General features: G+C 37.1%; 1 protein-coding gene across 2 annotated transcripts; it reads right to left on the bottom strand.

The window, feature by feature from the left end:
* Positions 1-178: 178 nt before the first annotated feature.
* LOC140771382 (uncharacterized) lies at positions 179-20,139 on the bottom strand. 2 transcript variants are annotated; one of them, XM_073112902.1, is made up of 20 exons: positions 18,487-20,139; positions 16,891-17,233; positions 15,123-15,210; positions 14,846-15,027; positions 13,203-13,339; positions 12,429-12,495; positions 11,725-11,866; positions 11,479-11,593; positions 10,754-10,829; positions 10,457-10,639; positions 10,193-10,353; positions 6,362-6,467; positions 5,681-5,894; positions 5,297-5,583; positions 4,953-5,074; positions 3,418-3,562; positions 3,091-3,183; positions 1,878-1,951; positions 661-714; positions 179-568 (listed from the first exon to the last, which is right to left on the bottom strand). In XM_073112902.1, the coding sequence occupies exons 1-20, from the start codon at positions 19,521-19,523 to the stop codon at positions 268-270; spliced, it is 3,927 nt and encodes a 1,308-aa protein (XP_072969003.1). In that variant the 5' UTR covers positions 19,524-20,139; the 3' UTR covers positions 179-267. The 2 variants fall into 2 exon arrangements, with proteins under 2 accessions (XP_072969003.1, XP_072969004.1); XM_073112903.1 differs by having other exon boundaries at positions 6,362-6,464.
* Between the last annotated feature and the right edge of the window lie 386 nt (positions 20,140-20,525).

The following is a 20,525-nucleotide window of genomic DNA, read 5'->3' as shown; positions in this document are numbered from 1 at the left end:
AACTTGGTTGCACTGCTGCCCTTCTCTACCATTTTAATCATGAGCTACCCTCATCATGGAGAGGTGTCAATAGCCTGCAATCCCACTTAATGTCTCAGCTACAGCTTATAGGTGCCAGATAACTCAGCAACAAACATTTTACATTGAAGTTTGACAACATGTCAGAAGCCTCAACTCATGGAAGAAACCAGATAAATTTTAGGGTGTCAAATGTGCTAAAGACACATCCTGCAAGAAAGTAATTGGTACTCCATGTAAGTGCTGGAGTCAATCAACAAGCGGTACAGCATCCACACAAAAATGGACCAATTTCTGCTGGTACTGCCCATAATATTCGCTAACAGCTATCAGGTCCTCCTCATCCACATTCCCGCTAGGCAACTGAATCTGTTGCCTCCCATTTAAGGATCCTGATGCTTCATCTGCAGGTTCACATCTGGAAGTTATCTGTGAATATATCTCATGGCAGGCAAGCAAGAACATGGCAGCTGTGTCTGGTTGCTGAGTGTTGCGAAGTGCTGTTAAAGCCTCAGGTAGTGCTCCAGCAGCAACATACAATATAAGAGCTCTGCTAAGGCACATTTGAACTAGTTAGCAGACTTTAGTAACAGATGGGTGAGAATTAAGCCTTTCAAATGGCATATCAAAAAGTCAAGTTACCTCCAAATATTATGTTCATTGTGGAGAATATAGTCAGCCCATCGCTGCAGTACCCTGCAGGAACCAGAGTAATGGACTAAAAAATGTATGGAATTCCAGTTGGAGAAAGCACAGCTTTAAATAATTTCTATTTCTTTTGGGTGGAAACTCAAGGTACAATCAATGCTTTGTACAGAAATACAGGATTTGCAAGTGCAACTCAGATATTGCTGCAAACAACTCTTTTTCATCCATAATTCCATATGGAAAAGAGTGAGTCTGAACCACAGAAACAATGGTTCCTGGCTGCTCATATACCCTACTCATGGTGTGCGTTATCAAACAAGAGCTTTGATTCTACTTATACAATTGACACAGTTGATAGTTGATACTAACTATTGACCTGGCACCCACAAAGGACCTGTGCTCAAACTTTACGGCAATTATCAGGTCTACATCAAGTTAGGCACCAACAAAGAGGAACAAAGATCCACCTGCATTACCTAGAACAGGCATAGGTACCATAATTTTGAGGCAACAACAAATTGTTAATCTGTTTGCTCAACTATAACAAGAGTACAGCTGCGGATACTTTGTGTAACTTAAACTTGATAGAATTTATTTCTAGGACCTGCATTAATTGGTCTGTTTTCTACCAGAAATATGAGTAAATTAAGCCAACTAAGTGATAACATCAGGTTACCAAAATCAAAAGCATATTCCAAACATTAAATAGACGAAAACAGATTAAACATGTCTAATCTCTCCATAACAAGCTAGTGGATGAAACAGAGCTTCATAAACTTGGAATAGAATGTACAAGTTATTTGCTTTTCATCTGATTACTACAATATTAAGGTACAATACTTCTGAAGATGCTAAAAGGTCATAGTCAAGAAAGTAGCAGAGTTATACATTATGAAAAGTTAAATAGTGTCATGTAATAGAATATTTCATGGATAATAAGAAGGAAAAATAAGAGTTATTTTCTATGGCCTTACGTTCTAACAATGCTATTCAACTTGTAGTTTAGTACTGGAGTTTGTAACAGAGGTAAAGTCATTTAGAGAAAATAATGGCTGAGACGAAATTGAAACAAAATGCTGCCTACTGGTATATATTTCCGGGAAATCATTAGCAGAACATCTCAGTTAAAGCACTATAATACTTCATGAAAACTAAATAACATGCAAGTATGGTAAGCTTATTACTCCTAAAAGACTACTACAACAATCCACCTGGCATAGTCAGATCCGTGCAAATGAGTTGCAGCCAAAGTTGCAGCATCCATCCAGTACCCAGCATCTTGAAGCTGAAAATTTTACCAACTACATTACAATTTATGTAATATATATCCCACACAAAATTTACAAACCACCATATAAATATTGTCAAATTATACTGCATAACAAACCAATAACAATGTATAATCATAGTATAAATAATCTAATTGCATTAGCAGCAACTATTAGGCATTAGCTTATTAGCGACTAGAAACTATTTACAAATGGCTAGAACATGTTAAAACTTAAAATTAGTATATAGAAAATTTTTAAATAGTGTGATTATAGGATGAAAATAGAGCACTCGTGATAAAAGAGTAGACTACATCAAGCTATAGATAGACCACATAGAGCATTAGTATATGCAAGTTCTGCACTGTAACTTTCATAACAACCCATATAGGGAGAGAATACATAGAAAGAGATGAGGAACTTATTACTGCACTCTCATGAAGGTACAAGTTTACATGGAAGCTAAATCTGGAGCATTTCATTGATAAAAAGAAAAAGAAAATCAAGGTACATAACAAACTACAGGAAAATAACAAGAGTATCAGCAACCATTCTAATAAGCTGTCATAGCCTAAAAGGGGAAGGAAAAAAATTACATATTATGAATAGGATCCCGTTACATTTTTATCTTTTTTTGAAGTTCCAGAAAAAAATCATCAATAGAATGTTCTCGGCATATCCCTCCTATAGAGAAAGAAATGTCTGAAAATACTCATGGTAGCTAGCACATTTGAGCCTAGTTAATCCTCCTGAGAAGCAGCAAGCTTGAATGTTTAGGGAAAAAGGGTTCATTATTATTATGGAAGTAAAGGTTTAAACTAGGCTCCAACCTTGGCCAAGATGGACTGGAATGGCAAAAAAAGATTCAAGTTGCTTAACCCAAGTAACTATTGAACCATCAACTTGATTTTTCCAAAATCTTGAAGATCCACTTTAGTTCCTTTTTTTTCTGAACTCATGGTATGGATGTAAGAACCTATCATGAAATAGAATCTGATCCTCCAAATAGTGTATGATATCTCATTAGAACAACCTGGACAATATTTTGCTTTTATTAAAACTAATCATCGGAAGTCACATAAAGAACTTGGGATATCTCAGAGAAATTGGACTGGCATCATGAACTCCAAGATGCACCTGTGGTACAGTAGCTAACCTGAGAACACGCTTCCTGATACCTTCCTACAGCACAAAGAAGATGCGTCCCGGACAGTGATTTGTCTGTTCTCACCATATTGGCAGCAACAACCTGCAATATTGCAGTTCAAAAAGAAGATAATGCAATTATAGCTCGAAAACAGACATACTCCCTATGAACATAACCTCCAAATTTAAATAATTTGCACATAGCATTATGAGAACAGTTCTAACAAATTAAAATAATTTATTCAGCTGAAACCAGCGTACACATTTAAGATTATCTTTTCAATTTAAATTAGATCAAGAAACAAGAAAGAATTTTCAGCATAGCACCATCACTTACCTTCACTGCAAGTTCATGCAAAGATTGTGACACAGCAGAGGATAGCACTACTGCTCGTAAAGCATTGGGATAAAAATGTGATCCTTCAGGTGGTGTCGAGAGTAGCAAGGAGACTGCAGCTTCTAAGTTTCCAACAGAGACAAGCCTGGAGTTTACAGATTACAAAGATTTGAAATTACAGAGACAGGATATGAGCAAGAGGCACAACGATGACATAATAACAGATATAGCACTAGCACAGGTCAGCTCTTAAAATACAATGATACAATAAGATGGGACATGAGCAAGAGGCACAAGAATGACATAATAACAGATATAGCACTGGTCAGCTCTTAAAATACAATGATACAATAAGATGGGACATGATAGTATGCACATGCATAACTAAAACATAATAGTTCCCATCATGAGATTAACTCCAAGTTTTTTACTTCAATGCATATGCCTCTACGAAATCATAATAGTTCTCATTATGAGATTAACTCCCAAGTTCGAGCTCAATCTATAAATTATAACTCATTATAATATGTGACATTTTGGCCAATATTTATGCCTTATGGACCTCCCCTACCCAACTGGAGATGTAGTAGTTACCTCCCTAAGATTTGTCATCATTAATGAATATTATAGCATGAACGACACAAAAGATATGTTTGCAATAGCACATGGTAGAGACTTTCAACATTATTTCCTGCTAGTCAAGTAAATACATCAAAATAATCAAAATAAATTGAACTAGAAGTATCGAAGCATTATCTTGTTTTCATTTTAAGAGATTGGTTCATAGTATCGGACATATATCATGGAGCATCTAACTAGTACCGTTCCTACTATGAATCTAATATAAACACAGCAACAAATTGAAGTATCCTGGCTTCACATATTTAGAAACACCATATTGTTAGCCTATGAGGTATATAGTTCATTCTGGATGACAATCAAGATCCTCAGTAATTAGAAACGATAAGGAGTTCATGACTCCATGCAGTGTGAAGCTTATCGTGTCTCAAGTCTGGACCTCTTCTAACCTCCTGTGATGTTGTTAATCCAACATATCCTGGTCAATGCTTCCTAGACTGACCTCATTAATATGATGGCTTGATCAGTAAACTCTAAGAACTTTAAAATATCTCTTCTTTTTTTCTTTTGTAGCCCAAATGAACCCCTTCTGTTGCATGTCATGCCAGATTCAGTAAAGAGCTTAACCAAGATATTAGAAACAACCCATTTATGAATCTCCAGGTGTTTCCTAACATGCCAGACAGCCATTTTCAAGTAGACAGGCATACATAGTTTCAACTGTAGCAATAATCAGTATACATCCTTTACATAGATGCTTTGGTTGAAATGTATTTATTTCAAGTTTTCAACACTTTAACTTTTATAGTGAAGGGTACCATGGACTATCATTATCTATCAGTTATTAAAAGGATATTCTATTGGGATCATATATATATATGTATATATATTGACCACTAAGAAGCTTGATAGATAATTCCTCATTTACCAAAAAATGTAAGATATTTGAAACTCACTCATGAACACGTTTCTGAATTGCTTCTTCTGCATCCAGTTTTTCATGCCAAGGTATTCTCTCATTTGCATTTCCCCACAACTCCTCTTTATTAAAGGCCATCAGATTAAGTTGCCCATAATTCTGCAAACCAGATGATGAGTTTCGAGTTAACTATATAAACCAACAAAATTTGGAGTAGAGTTCTTGTTCCCTCCAAGAAGTGAAGAACAAAGGACCAAGTCATTTCAATCATCAGAAAGAGTTTTCTTATTCAGGTAATAAGTCACTAAAAACTAGCAAAAGAGGCATCTAAGGTGAAGATCAAGAAAAAAATGCAGAGCGACCTATGTAACTAATAATTACCGCAGCATATTTTGTCATTCTGACAGGAGCAGATCTTTCGCATGATGCTATCCTATTCAGCATAGAGATACTTTCAGTCTCAGAGACAGAAGTTGACTGTGACACGTCCGGGGGAGATTTATTTGCTGATTTACTCAGAAAATAGTGAAGAGCTTGAGGCAGCTGTAACCAGAACAATGCTTCTGAAAAGTCCCCAAAGGTTGCAGCAGCAAAGGCAAACCTCGCAGCAGAACCTTTATTCACTATAGAAGCATAGATCCTAGCCCTTTCATCATCAAGAATGCAGCCTTCTCACAGAAAGGTGAGAGCATATATGTCAATCCAGGTTGCGCAACCAATGACAAAAGCATTTCCAAAGATAAGATAAAAGACCAACTAACATACCCTCTTTCCGATATGGTTCTAAAATCTTTAGGAGTAATTCAGGAACCACAGGATCACCGACCGCAGGAAGTGTTGTCTCAATCATGTAGCTGCGAAAGTCTCCAACAGATGCTACACCCACTTCGGAATTCTGAAATGCTAACATTTCTGCAGATGCACTGCTAGAATTGAACCAGGAAGGCTTCACACCAAGTTGCAACATCATTCGCAGAGCCTGTAGAGGGAAGTTGCCTTTTAGTACTAATATCATTTGTTAAGAACTGACCAACTTAGAACTGATCAATAAGAGCCTAATATTAGGGTAATACAACTTCACATCAAACATGAAGGGAATAATCTTAGGAAGTCTGCAAACATCAAATAAGTATTAGAGTATTTACAAAAGATGATTCCCTCTTAAAAGATATGGATATGCCTCGCCTCGCCCAAGGTGAAACTAAATAGAAGGTACCAGACAGCAGAAATTCTGCCAATAAAAGCTCTATATGAGGTTAAAATGCATTAGCTAGCATTAAGTAGCAATGCACAAAGTCAAACCATTTATGTAAATGGTCTGAAGGAGCTTCCCTGAAGTTAAAAGCTATTTCAGTATTTCTTAAAGACGATATATTTTCATTTAATAGCTTCTTTCAGAACAAGCCAGTCAATAAAAATTGTTTGAAAGAATCACACGGATCTTACCAATGCATGTGCTGTGGGCAATAATATTGGTAAGCATAGTGGCGTTGGCCGAAATCTCTCTTTTGATGCCCTAGCCTTGGAACCAGTAGTAGTCTTGGTGTCACTGCTGAACAACAAAATAAGGATATATAATGTAGATTACATGAAATGAAATACTCAGCTATGCAAAGAAACCTACAAATAGTTTCAAGCCTACAAATTGTCCTTCATAAAGAATATGATATTTGCCCCCTAGGAAAACTGAGTTGACTCATAATACTCTTTAGATAGCATAAAACTAATCTAAATAAATTTCATCTTTATACAATCCTCACAAACCAAGAATTCCTTTCGTATCAAGCGATGAAGCACGGATACAAATACGGATACAAATACGATACGGAGGATACGAGGATAAGGCAAATTCTCAAAAACAGGATACGAATACGTCTAGGATATGGCAATAAATAAATTATATAAAAAAGATTTTATTCTAATGACAACCTATACATGTGTATGTGCAAAAAATATATATATTCTAATGATAACCTACACATAAAATAGCATTCAATATTTCAATATATCTATTATCTACATAAGCATTTAATAGCAAAAAGGAGAGTAGTAGATATTAAAGACAATTAGACAAGAAATACAACAACATACAACAATTAATGCACCAAAATGAGAATAGTAGATATCATTGCATTCATAAAATTATTTACCTGCTAATTTAACAGAAAACCTAGTATTTTCTCTGTTTTACAGAGAATTTTTGTTCTTTGAAAAACAGAGAATTCCTAGTATAGTTTCCCTGTTTTAGAGAGAAGTCTTGTTCTCTGGAAAACAAAGAAAAGACTACTCTGAAAACAGAGAAAAATTTAGAAAATAAAAGAAAAAGGGGGTGGGGGAGAGGAGAATGGCATGAGAGAGTGAGAGCAAAAAAAATTTAGAGAAGAAACTGAAAGAGTATTGCAGGAGTGAGAGAGGAAGATCGACATTGAGGATGTCATCATCGACTGTCGAGGGTGTTGTTATCGACTAGTTCGTCAAGAGAGAGCGGAGCGATGCCATTGATTGCTGAGGGAGAGAGGCTAGGGCACGTTACTTTTAGAGAGGGGGAGGGGCGCCAAGGGGAGAGGGGAGGGGAGACGAAAGGGTAATAAGCTTAACAAGTAACAAGTTTATAAAATTAAATTTTCTCCAGTTACCCATTTAAATCAAAAACGCATCCTAGCCGTATCCAGGCCGTATCCATCCCGTATCCGAAAATAAAAATTAATTATTATAATTCCGGATACTCTAATCGAATACGGATACTCCGCCCAAAATGGAGTATTCGTGCTTCCTAGATATCAAATTATTACTACTATATTGTGAAGCTATTAGAATATTGTGAATAGTACTTACTACCAACACGGGTGCGTGACGATCGACATGCATGCTGTGCCGAGCCATGCCTGACTTGCACGACTGTGTGCCATTTGGCACGGCCGCATGCCGATCGTTGTGCCATGTGGAACCATTTTTATTTTATTTTATTTTATTTTCATCAATCATTATCAAATCAACTAATCGATTAATCATTTAGAAAGCTTAAATAAAATTAATGATAATAAAACTAAAGATGATGATGATGATAGTGGTGATAGTGATGGTGATGGTAATAATAACGAGACTTAGTCTAGTGACGGTGATAATGGATATGAGACATGCGTCCCTATTATACAACATTCTCAGAAAGATAGTCTTCTTACAAAGAACTTGAGTTTGTAGGTAACAAGACATCGGAAGAAGTGCACCCACAAGATAATATGAGTTCATCATGATTATCATCGTATCAATCACCCACCAAGGCCAGAACACTATTATTATACTCTATATCCACAATCTGTATATGCTTATAGAGTGTCCGTACCTGTGCCTGTACCGATGCTATTCATTTCAGTGTATGTTCAATATCCATATCCATATTATATCGTAGAAGAATTATAAAAATTCTATTTGTATAAAAACTATATGAGACGTTACAACAAACAATATTATCAATGAGTAGATTTTGAATAATATCAACAATATTTAATGCAACATTCTCATGTACTTGTGCCGGCAAATAAAGTCTTTGATCCTCCTCGTCATTTTACGTTCAACTAGATATTAATTTTAATAATTAAACTACTATCAATTAATATTATGTGTTCAATTATCTTATGAAGTATTTAATCATTAATATTAGTTTTAATAAATGTCTTCAATCATAGTATGTGTTGAATAATATTTATATTTAACTGTTGTTTTATCTTTAATAAGATGTCATTTATAAAAATAATCTAATGATAAAACATTATAATATATATTTTAAACTTTTAATACATATATTTAAACCAAAAACTAAATATTGGTATATCGAAAACTGAAAAACATCTTTAAATATCCTAAAAGATTTATTAAAAATATTATAAATGTGTGCCAATCGTACGTAGGGGTGTGTCACTAGCACGCCCTATGCCGATGGTGGCACAACCATCATTGTTTACTACAATATTATTAATGTCAAATCATGAAAAAAAAATTGTAAATACTTCAAGGATATAAAAATAAAATAGATGAATAGGCTCTGATTCATATAATGTCATGTTGTGTATGCTGACTGGCATGGTTCTGCACATAGGCACATAGCATACTTATCAGCATAGATACTTGGAGTTGTCTTAATAGTTAATACTCTCCATGCCGACCCACAAATATAGTTGGAAAAAAAAGGTAAATTCAGTGTACTAAAAGGATCCAAAATTAAAATTTAATTTGCTAATCCATTCAAGAGGTACTAACTAAAAATAAAATCTTACAAAGATATTTGTATTTAAAAAGAAATTCTACTTTAAATAAGAAAGCAAGTTGCAATGATTTCTTATTTGAACAAGATTCAATTCTTGAAGAAAAATGTGATTCTTATCAAAATTCATCACAACTAAAGGCAAATTCCATTGTTTAGACCTTGAAATCAGTGATTTTGCTATTTTAGGAAAGTTTTGTTTTGCTTATATCTTTCATTGTAGAACTCGAAATTTGATTCCATTTGTTCCAGAGTGTTCAATACAAGTTAAATTAGGATTTTATGATCTAAATCAAAGCGTTCCATAAATGGAAAGTATGTCTTTATATCGAATTTGGGTTTTGAATCTTATATTAGTCTATATATAGTTCTATAGGCATGTGGCCAAAGGGGGGAGTTCAATTCAATTTATAACTTATTTCTTGATGAATCATTGAGATTTTTTCTCAACTTTTTTACTTTTATGTTTCTTCAAAAGTTGATGCCTTTGATATGATATACATAAGAACCAACAGATTAAGAAAGAGTTTCCTTCCAACATTCCTACATGAATCAATGGATTGTGGCTATCTATCTTTTCTTCAATGCTTCCTTGCATAACCCATATTGCGTCATGCCACTATATTGACACCTTGCCAACGGATTTTGAACAGGCATATTATTCTGCATGACACTGTCCCGCCCATCACAACTATATCGGTTAGCACATATACTGCAGATGACTACCAGCCAGCAATCCCTATGCCACTGACCATATGACACAAGAATCCTTAATCCAATCTATATCTCAAGGTGTTGCCAATACAAGTCACTTAGAGATAAATTTTACCATGTCAAGCATTCAGAAACCATCCTCATTCTAACATCACATGAAATGTACTATGAAACTAATTCCTTTAGCTCTTTTGTGCTTTACTTATAGACATGAAAAAGAAAATCTGTGGATCAAAATATAAGTACAGGAAATGAAAATCAGGATGTTAATAAACATAACTGATATGACTGGAAGAACATACATATTAACCTCAATAAGGCGAAAGCTACTATCAGCTCCAGCAATGCATAAAACCAGCGGCTCATTTTTGCTTTTTTGCATTGGCAACCAATCAAGTTCCAGAACAAGGGTTCCAGGAGACTGAGGTTGTAGAAGGGCATTCGCCAATGGATCTGATGTGTCCTGAATATCAACATATTCTCAATATAGAATCAATTATAATAGTGCTATTGAACCAAGATCACTAATATGGAGGAAAACACAAAATCAACTCTGTTATACTTACAAGATCAAAAATTGAGAATGTGTTATCAGAGAACAGTACAGCAATTCGCCCTCTAGTACGATCCCCAGAAACAACTGGGGAGAACTTTATCCTCCTTATCCCCTCTCTATGTGTATTAAAAGATGAAGAAAGGCCTGTTGTTACATCCCACCAGCGTATGTTACCTAGCCTGTCCCCCATTACCTGAAGAGAATCAATAAAAGTCATGATTGTATAATCCATAGTTTGATCCTGCTTAAGTAAAAGTCATGATCGTATTACAAGATGAACAGGTTTGTTACATCACATAATACATACTACGTGAGGAAGACGATATGCCATGGCAGTAATCAATCCATCTGAAGAAGCAAATGAAGAAGAAGGCCACTTTGGTCTGAAAGATTTAGGATAATGAGAATCCAAAGAATGATGCACAAGCAAAATCTAGTAACTGGGAATCAGACCATTTAATATATAAAACTCATCTATAAGGAAAGGATTAGTAGCAGACTAGACCATCAAAATGTCAGCTTTTACAACAATTACAATCTCAAAGAAAGATAATTCTCTCTCCAGCAATTTGAGAGTGAATAAGCCTAGAGAAAAGAAAAGTAACAGAACCACAAGATTATGCTTGCTATAATCATATAAGCATTATTAAAGGTCTTCAAGAATACACAAAACTTAATTTGAATTTAGAAAAGGTAGCATGTCAACATATCAGCAATAAAATAGAGATGCAGGAAGAACTATCACATTACATTGAAAAATATGGCTAGACAAAAGAGCTCTCTCCATTATATTTTGTTCCATAAAACTTCCAAACTCCTCTAAGAAGATGCCTTCACAAGTTTATTGAATATGGTGTTCTGTGAAAAATAAGTAAACTAAGAAATATTCCTAGTGGTATCTGGCAAAGAATAGGGTCCTTGAAAAGTTCTAAAAATCCTTCTGACTTCAAGCCAAATAAGCCAGATAACTTAGTGGGTTTCCAGTTTTAGTGATTCTTACAGTATCAACTTTTTGAAGAAACACTCTATTACCTGAAATCTCGTATCCTCCGCCCATGTACTTCAAAAACACCAAGAGCACCATTAACTAATGCAAAAGCAAAACTTTCGGATGTATCATCCGCAGAGCTTTCTGAGCTTGTTATCTCTATGACAAAAAACAAGAGATATTGTCATCTTACAAATAAATTGAAGCTGCAGTTACAAGTGACCATTGAATAAATTGTGAATGCCCAAGGATCTTCAGAGAAGACTGTTAATAAGAAAAAAGTTCCTTACTAGGATCTGCAGAATATGCATTTCCAGTTGAATTTGTAACAGATAACTGCTCCTTGGATAATGATGGTTGTTTAGATGAAGGTCTGGGTGCGGCTGGAAGCGTCCACTCTAACACCGTAAATGGAAGAGCCAATGACCGAAGCTACATAAGACAAAACGAAAATAAAGAAAATTATAAATCTTGAAATTTTTTGTCTTATTCAGATTTACAGAATAGCCTCAGTTAATACTTAATTTCAATCACACATAACAGATAAAATATGTATAGCATGACGGCCATATTGCCTAGTTTAAGTGGTAAATTGTGGAATTTAGAAAGATCTAGGTCACACAACGCCCAGAATAGTTAGTATATTTTGAGCTGGCAAATGAAGTACTAGAAATTACAAACACCAATAATAAGATCTTAACTTCTAAAGGTTCCTTTCAGAAGTTAACAAAGAATGTCCAGCTTGAAGCCTTCTTATTCCTGACAATCAGAGCACAGTTTCCTTGCAAATATCATAACAAGGGATACTGATCACTTGTAAACAAAGTCAGATGTCCTAGAATGTGGCCCTAACTTACACTTTTACAAGCTAGCTTTTAATTCCAGCAGGATATATTGCTATGTTTGAGGCGATTGCAAGTACATTTCAACATGTGTCATGCAAGTTTGTTGCTCCCCAGATCTATAATATGCATAAATACAATTAAATCCATACCATTACGGGATTCTTTGTCATGGCCCACACCTCCACAGGAGCATCACGGAACAGAATAAGGAGATACCTGCAATAAAGTTTTAGTCACATCATTAAATATTATATCCATAATTTGATCTTATTCTTACCCTCATTGAAGAAAAACAATCAAAAAGATATCCAGAGAAATAATAGAAAATTTGTCAAGAACTATCAAATAAGCCAATAGAATGAATATCTAAGCGCATTAAAAAAAGTGAATTTTCACAAGGAGTTCCTTCTGTAATTCAGTCAAAATTCCTACAATTGATGGTATCAGTCACATGTAGGATGACAGTTGTGGAACTGCACAAGTTGCCAGTAAAGGTGGTGCAAAACTGACCGTGTTTCCTTTAAAAAGTTTTAAGTCTGTAATACCTGGATCTAAAACCTAGTTCCCACTGATATACCAATGCACACTATAATCGACATCCTGATTAGGACTTCAATCAGATAGATAAGAAGATTGCAACCTAAACTATCTATTCTGGACATTTTCAACAGAGATGCCCCTTTCAATTAAAGCCACTATGGAACTATTCAATAAGGAAAAGAACTGAAGATCTCAGCAACATGACTCTTTCTTCACATATTTTAAAGTTTCCACAAACTTGGGAGTTCCTTCTATAAGGAAACTTGAATGAATACAAGTACAGGATTCCTATATATATCTGAAACATAAATGGACAATAAATATAAGAAGTTGTTGTGAAGTATTAAAAAACAAGAAAGCGTATATTCAAGGGTGACGCCTACCTTCCTGATGAAGAAGACCTCAAAGCTCTTATTGGTGCACGCTCAGGCTTTTGAAGTACACGAAATGAACGATTTAGTCCACTTCTAAGGCAAGTTACGACAAGTCTATTAGAGTAGCCTCCTCCTTTATCATTTACCTGATTTCATCATATTATTTGTCAATTAAAATACAACAAATTGCAAGTTAACATAATTCTAAGCAAAAAGAATGATGGAGAAACTACAGAACTATGCCAATGACTTCTATGAAAATCAGACACATGGATTTCAACATTCAAGCAGTCAAATAAGTATGAAACTAAGCCAACTAGACTTAGCAGATATTGATTATCATGAATTTAGAAACAACATTAATCAATGTTCATTAGAGAGTGTCAACCAAGGATGACCAACATATACAATCACCTAGAGTCAGCAAATATGTGATGTGGCTTAGGGAAGAGGAAAAATACTAATACAGAAAAAAGATAAGGAGGTTCCTATATTCACCCCGAAGAAGAAAAGATAGGGTTTCTATAAATCTCTTTATCTATCTCCAAGTATCATTTTCATACTAGCATGGCTAAATAGATAAGATATTAAAAATAATCCACCAAACCATGGGGGAAAGAAAATCAAAATAACAGAAGCGTGAAATTCACCACAAAAGAGAGAAGAAGACAGTAGGATAAGAGGAAGGAGAAGGGGAAGAAAGATAAAAGTGAAATCCTCAAAAAAATATTATTTCTCAAATTTTCAACCATTTTTCCAATATTCGAAAAATCAAGATCAATACCGGAATCAGGATTAGCCTCTCGAAAAAAACGATACTTATCGGCTATATTGGTTGCTCGAATCGGATCGAGCTATTTTTAATTACATAAAATTCTAAATATTATTTAAAAATACAGAAAATTTCTAAAATTAAAAAAAAATGAGAAAATAATAATTATTCACATATGAAGCCTAAAAACAAAAAAAATTAACTTACTTAAAAGTGCTGCAACAAAGGGGAGAGAGAGAGAGTGGAAGAAAAGAAAAAAGAAGCATTGATCCAAGTACTATTTTCATATTAGCATGGCTAGATAGAAAATAACTCATTAAACCGTCGGGGAAAGAAAATCAAACTCACATAGATTGTAGGGATAAAAGAAGCATTGATCCACCACAAAAAATAAAAGGAAATATGAGAAGAGGGAGGAGAAGGGGAAGAGGGATAAATGTGGAATCTCCACAAAAATATTCTTTCTCAAATTTCCATCTTTTTCTTTTTCTTTTTTTTGGAATTCCCATCACTATGCCAGCCAGGGGTACGCATCCTATTCTCAAAGGTTAGAAGTCTCAACAAGCAGCAACAACCTACCAACAGTCGCTATCTTGCAAATAAAAGTTTATTATTTCTTAATGTACTTGGAAGTTCACATCGTGGAATAGACAAAGGCAAACAACCAATAAGGAGATAAAGGCTGTATTTTGGTCCTTGTAGCATGACCTTCCCCTTCCCTCCAACCCTTCCCCTCACCATCCCCTTCCATTCCCCTCCCTAATAATGCAAAACTTAAATATTTTCTGCATGGAGTTGTCAATACAATGGTCTCTAAATAACATTACCACTTTTGAAAGAAAATGAGCATCTGCATGGCTGCATTACTATGTAGACATACTTGACTGTATGAGAAGGAAACAAGCCGAGAATTCCCAAGCCACCTCAGTCCTCTAATAGTGCTGTTATGAACAGAGAAGCTCACAGCAATTGCATTGGTTAAAACATCTACAACATCGATAGTCCCACTTTGAGTTCCTAGAGCAACAAGTGGAACAGCTGGCGCAGGATTGTTGCCGCCACCTTCAGATAGAAAATCACAATATAAACATATCGCAAAGTTTCAAATGAAGATAAAACTCAATAAGAAACATAAGATCATGGAATGGAGGAATTACGGGCCAAAGTAGCAAGTAGAGATGGAGATGGTACAGCTAGAGTGGTCACTGTAGATGAAAAAAGATGAAGCTCTCCGATCAAGCTAATCTGCAAAGAGAAAGAAAACACTTACAGAGTACACCATACATGAAGAACCAGATAGATAAAAGAAAAAAAATGGAGCAGCTGGAAAGGAAAGAAAATTAAAGCAGTAGAATTAGTTTCTATCTTTAAACATAGGTGGACTTTGTGGTGCCATCCTCAAAAAGTCTGCTTATGAGGGAATTCATATTGCCACTAAAACCTTGAAAAGGCGAGTGTGCTTCAAAGCGAGAAACTGTATTGCTAGAGCAATACATCTTTACCCTTGTATTGCATACAGTTTCACGTTGTAGACAGCAGCCAGCCTCCAACTTTCAGTAGGTGTCTGTCTAATTTGGATGGCTTGACTTTCCTTATGTGTTCAATTTTTTCAGATTAAGTAAAAGTTCTCACTGTACAGGCGGACACCAACAAGCCTGTAGATACCTATGTATATAGATGCAGACAATAATATTTGATAAGGTATGTTGTGTACTTATATATTATTTAGTCTGAGTTTCAAGATGACAGATAGCTTGACAAACTGTTACACTATTAGCAAAACAACAGAGATCAAAACAGATTGGCAGGAAAATAAGCAAAACCATAAACACAAGAGGCATATAACATTAGGGCTGTCAAAATTAATCAAGCCAACTCAAGTTCAGCTCGAACTCAAGCTTGGCTAGATAAGGCTCAATCAAGCTCAGGTCATTATTGAAATGAGTCGAGCTTGATCAGCTGAACTAGGATCAAATCTAATGTTGAAGCGAGCTTGATCTTGATCACAAGTCAGCTCAATCAGTCCCAATTAGTAATTTAGTATTTAATATTATATAATATATTAATATATAATACATCTAATTAAGAGGAACCTTTAGATCAAGATCTAAAGGCTTGTAACATTAGCCCCAAGCCTAATTCAAGCTTGATTTAAGCTTCATTCCAGCTTATATCAAGATTGATCCAGGTGCAATTTAGGCTTGAATTTAATAGATTCACTTGATCCAAGCTTGATTTAGGCTTGAATCTGCTTATTGATAGGTTCATTTAGGCTTGAGCTCAAAATTGGCTCGAATTAAAAGAGTATAAATTCAAGCTTGATTCTAAAAATAGGTCTGAAATTAATTTCGAGCCAAGCTTGATCAGAGCTCAGCTTGATTACACCCCTAAGGTCATTGTTCATCTGAGTAATGCTTCATTTCCCCTGTTCATCCCTTGTGTCCATTCTAGGGACAGATTAGAGCTCAGAGGGTGATTTTGGACCACACTACATGTGTGCCTTACTTCTTAAACTGCCAAGATTCCTCTGAAGAAAGAGACAGGGATGAAGCTTTGCCGTTCATCTTTATTTGGTAGCAAACTTAGGTGCTTATTCTCTGTTCGCAAGGCAAATACCAGAACTTACGATAGCAACAACAGTACATACTATCAGAACTATCAACGTAAAATTCCACAAGTTTCAACTTCCAAGAACAAACAGTAGCGAATAATCAATAAGTTCTACATTAGAGTTTCAACATAAGAACACAAGGTCAAATAGATTCATAAAACGACCTTTCTAGAAAATTCTAGTTTTGTAACTTGAGTTGGTAAACAACCATTGCTATACTTGACAGGATCTAAATATTTATCAAGTCTGGCAGCTGCCAGAAAAAGCATCATCAGTGACATAATATTTGTCCCTGAAATTTTTTCTTCACTAACCTGAGTAGATCTGTTTACATCGATTGAAGCTTGTGGAGACTCTCTCGCTTTATCAGAAGTCAAAAGCCAATTCCAGATCTTCCCATCATCAGAAATGGAGACTATATATGCCTTTGAATGGTAACAATGGTTATCCATATCTTTGTTAAAATTTTCTTGAGGAGCATAGTCAACAATATGTGAAGGTTGTGTATACAATGAGTCTGTGCAAAGCCTGTCAACATTTTGAATAGCATATTCTGACTGACAAAGGGTGACAGCAAGAAGAGAGGGAGATGGAACGGAAGAACCAATTGAGGGCATCAGCTCTTCAATTGTGCTTAGCACATGCACCTGTTCTCCCCTGCAAACAAAAGCAATGGGGAGGCCAACAGTTTATAACATAATAAAGTTTGAATCCTGTAAGAGATATGAGTCTTAACAATACATGCATGTGATCGTCTCACTAATATGCATCCATTCTTGGACACATTTCTCATCAGGCCCCTTGAAGATCATGTCTAATCACTATTGCACATATGCTGTTAGGAATGCCGCAGCTATAAATGTAGTGCTTAGGATGATATCTAGTTCTCTACACTATTCAATGTCATGGCACCACTTACAAGTTGTCCCAAAAGAGTTGGATAATTGCAAGCAGGAACTAGCTAAACAAATACTTGGATAGTATCCAAGATCATGGAGGAATTGAGTATCCTTGTTGCAGCAGAAGCACTGATGAAGGCTATATTTTAGGTTAATATAATTCAAAATATTTTATGTACCTTAGGAACAATTTATAGGACTATGAATTAGGATTATGTTTAGCTCTTGGTATGGAGAACTCCTTAAAGATAGGAAACTTAACTCTTATTTTGGTGCCATCTCAGGGTCTATATATATACAGCCAAACAAAGACCCAACACTGTTACTTCTCTGTAGTGATTTTTGAAAATTGTAGGAAATTTCACCCCTTATCTTTCCCCTCTTCTTCTTTCTTATTCTCACTTTCCTCTTCCATTGGTCTCCTCTGATCTTCACTTTTCAATTATCAAGTCTCCCTATATATCTTTCACATTCTTGTGAGGGAATTCAATTGCATCCTATGAAGATTATCCTTTTCTACCTTTAAACCAGACTATAATTTAATTCCTTCAAATAGGACTTCTGCTCTGTTAGTCTACATTACATCCGAAAAGAAACCCATAAATCATAAGGCAGAGGAATGCAGGAAACTGCATCATATTCTAACTCTCAGTAGCTGGGCTAATTTCTTGTACTTGTGGAGTGATTGTTGTGAGGAAATTGGAAATATCGCATTCGAATTCTGTCTCCTCCCTAGTGTATCAGGATGTATCACAATATCATAACAAATTATACTAGAAGAGATGTGTCAGATTTACTTGTAGCTTCCCTCTTCTAGCTTGTCTTTAGATTTTACTTGCTTTCCTCTTCTAAACCTTAAACCTTCCTCTATGACGTCAGAATGTATGTATCTTCCCACTTCAGACTTGCTCGATAGCGTCTGAGATTAAAAAGAAAGGAGAAACTGAAAGTACGAGAAAGAAAAGGAATGAGAAGGCATGCAAAGAAAAGTAAGCGAGGGGATTGGCTTACTTCTTGCGCTTCCAGATGCTTAGTTTCCCATCAAGATGAGCACAATAGAGCAGGTCTAGGTCGGAATCGGGCAATAAGTCCATGAACTTGCCGCATCCACGGGGTAGCGGAGCCGACGAGAGCGAGGTTCCATACTGAAGGTCGAAGACAATAAGCTCCCTTGGGAAGGTGATATGGAGGATGTGCCGCCAATGGGGAGAAAAGGATAGCTTCGCACAGAAGAGAGGGAAGGCGGCCAGGGCTGGGGAGGACGAGGGGACAGAGGAAGACTCCTTCTCGAGCTTCTGGAACTCGGAGGGATCGGCGGCGGTGATCTGGTGCTCCTGCAAGGAAACATCGGCTTCGCCGTCGCGGAAGCCGAGGGCGATGGCGGAAAGAAGGAAGCCGCTGAGTCCGAGGGTGCAAAAGTGCCTACCATCGAAGGGATCGCGGCGGATGCAGGAGAGGAACTCCGGCGCTGCGTCGAACTTCCAGAGACAGAGACCTGAAGCGGCATCCCACAAGACCAAGAGGGAGGACCCGTGAATAGAGGCCAGGAGCCAGGAGTCGGACCGGATCCAGCACATGTCCTGTATCCCTAGCCGAGATCTATCCGAGGAAGAGGAGTCAAGGTCGAACCAGAGGAGGATCTGGCGGGATCGGAAGTCCCAGAGGGCGATGCGACCCTGGCGATCACCGACTGCAAGTCGGAGGTGGGAATTGGAGGGTTCGTCGTGGGCGGAGAGGTCATGGCATAGGGGCTGCGGAGTCCAGCGGACCGAGGTGACGAAAGGGGCAAGAGCGTTAGCCGAGGTGGAAGAGGCGACAATGGAGGGGTACGGGTAGAGGGACGTGGAGGAAGGGGCAGGCATCGGCAGGACCGAGACGACCTGCATAGATCGAGGATCCGCCACAACGATGCTACTTCCAGCGCCGCAGGCAAGGAGTCCACCGGGGCTACAATCGGAGCAGCCGCCGTTGCTGCGGCTGGGGGGGCCCGGGAGCATCCAGTCCCAGTTCTCCTTCGACTGCACCGCCGCAGACGGCCAGGAAGCCATTCCCTCCTTCGTCCTCGGCGAGAAATCTCCCTTCACAATTGAAGCTCTCACTTCCTGTTACTTGAAAATTTTCACAGAAAGCTCAAGTAGGGGTGGTGGACAAGTAGAGGTTGGGTCCAACAAGGCGAGTGCAAGAGATGATAATAAGAAGTATCATTATACCCACCCCTCTTTGTTCATCTGAGTTAATAATTCATAAGAGTCCTTTGGACTCTTGAGACTCCAAGATAGGAGAAGAATCGGTCGTTTTAATATGAAATATAACTAATAATCGAAATAAGCCATCATCGACCAGTTAGTTGCAAGCTATCTTTTGTTTGCCTCCATTCCGCTGAGGAAATCTCTACTGAACACCGGTGAGATGGGACGTCCGATCAGACTAAAGGCCGTTTACCCACGTACATACAGACTCCCTGAGACCCTGAGCCGCTGACCGGCCCGAGAAGGCTCAGCACAAATCACAAATCTGACACAAAAGACCGACCTAATCTTCGAAATTAGGTAAAATGTAGCTTATTTTCCAGTCCCGATTGGAGCGCGCCAAGTCGCCAAGCGCCCCCAGCATCAGTCCTTCCTGAATCCTGATGTCGCCCAAAGCCCAACTAAAACATGGCCTCAGAATGAGGAGGGGCAACTACTTCATGCAGCTGCAGACCCGATAAAGAAGTTCTTCAGCAAGCTACTGCGAATTGTGGGCCTTACAGATGGGCTTGAAAGCGACCTATAGTAGATGGGATAGAGTGATAGTAGAGTCGGATACTTTAGCATTGATTAAAGTATTTAGAGGGGAGGATAGTGGCCCTTAGCGTTTGAGAGAAATCACCCAAAGATATTTTTCTATCTTGTCTTCCTTCCGAAAGGTTAAGTTTAGTCACACCTATCGAGAAGGAAATAAAGTAGCTGACTGGTTGGCCAAGCTAGAAAGAAAATCAGTTGTGGGAAGCGATAAGCTACCCCGGGAATTGGTAACAATTCTGATTTCGGATAGGTTGAGATCCGTTC

Source organism: Typha angustifolia, chromosome 11 (assembly GCF_048772165.1).
Source record: "Typha angustifolia cultivar Huaian chromosome 11, ASM4877216v1, whole genome shotgun sequence".
Taxonomy (NCBI): domain Eukaryota; kingdom Viridiplantae; phylum Streptophyta; class Magnoliopsida; order Poales; family Typhaceae; genus Typha; species Typha angustifolia.
Note: the sequence above shows the minus strand (reverse complement) of the source record. Positions and strands in the feature narration are given on the sequence as shown.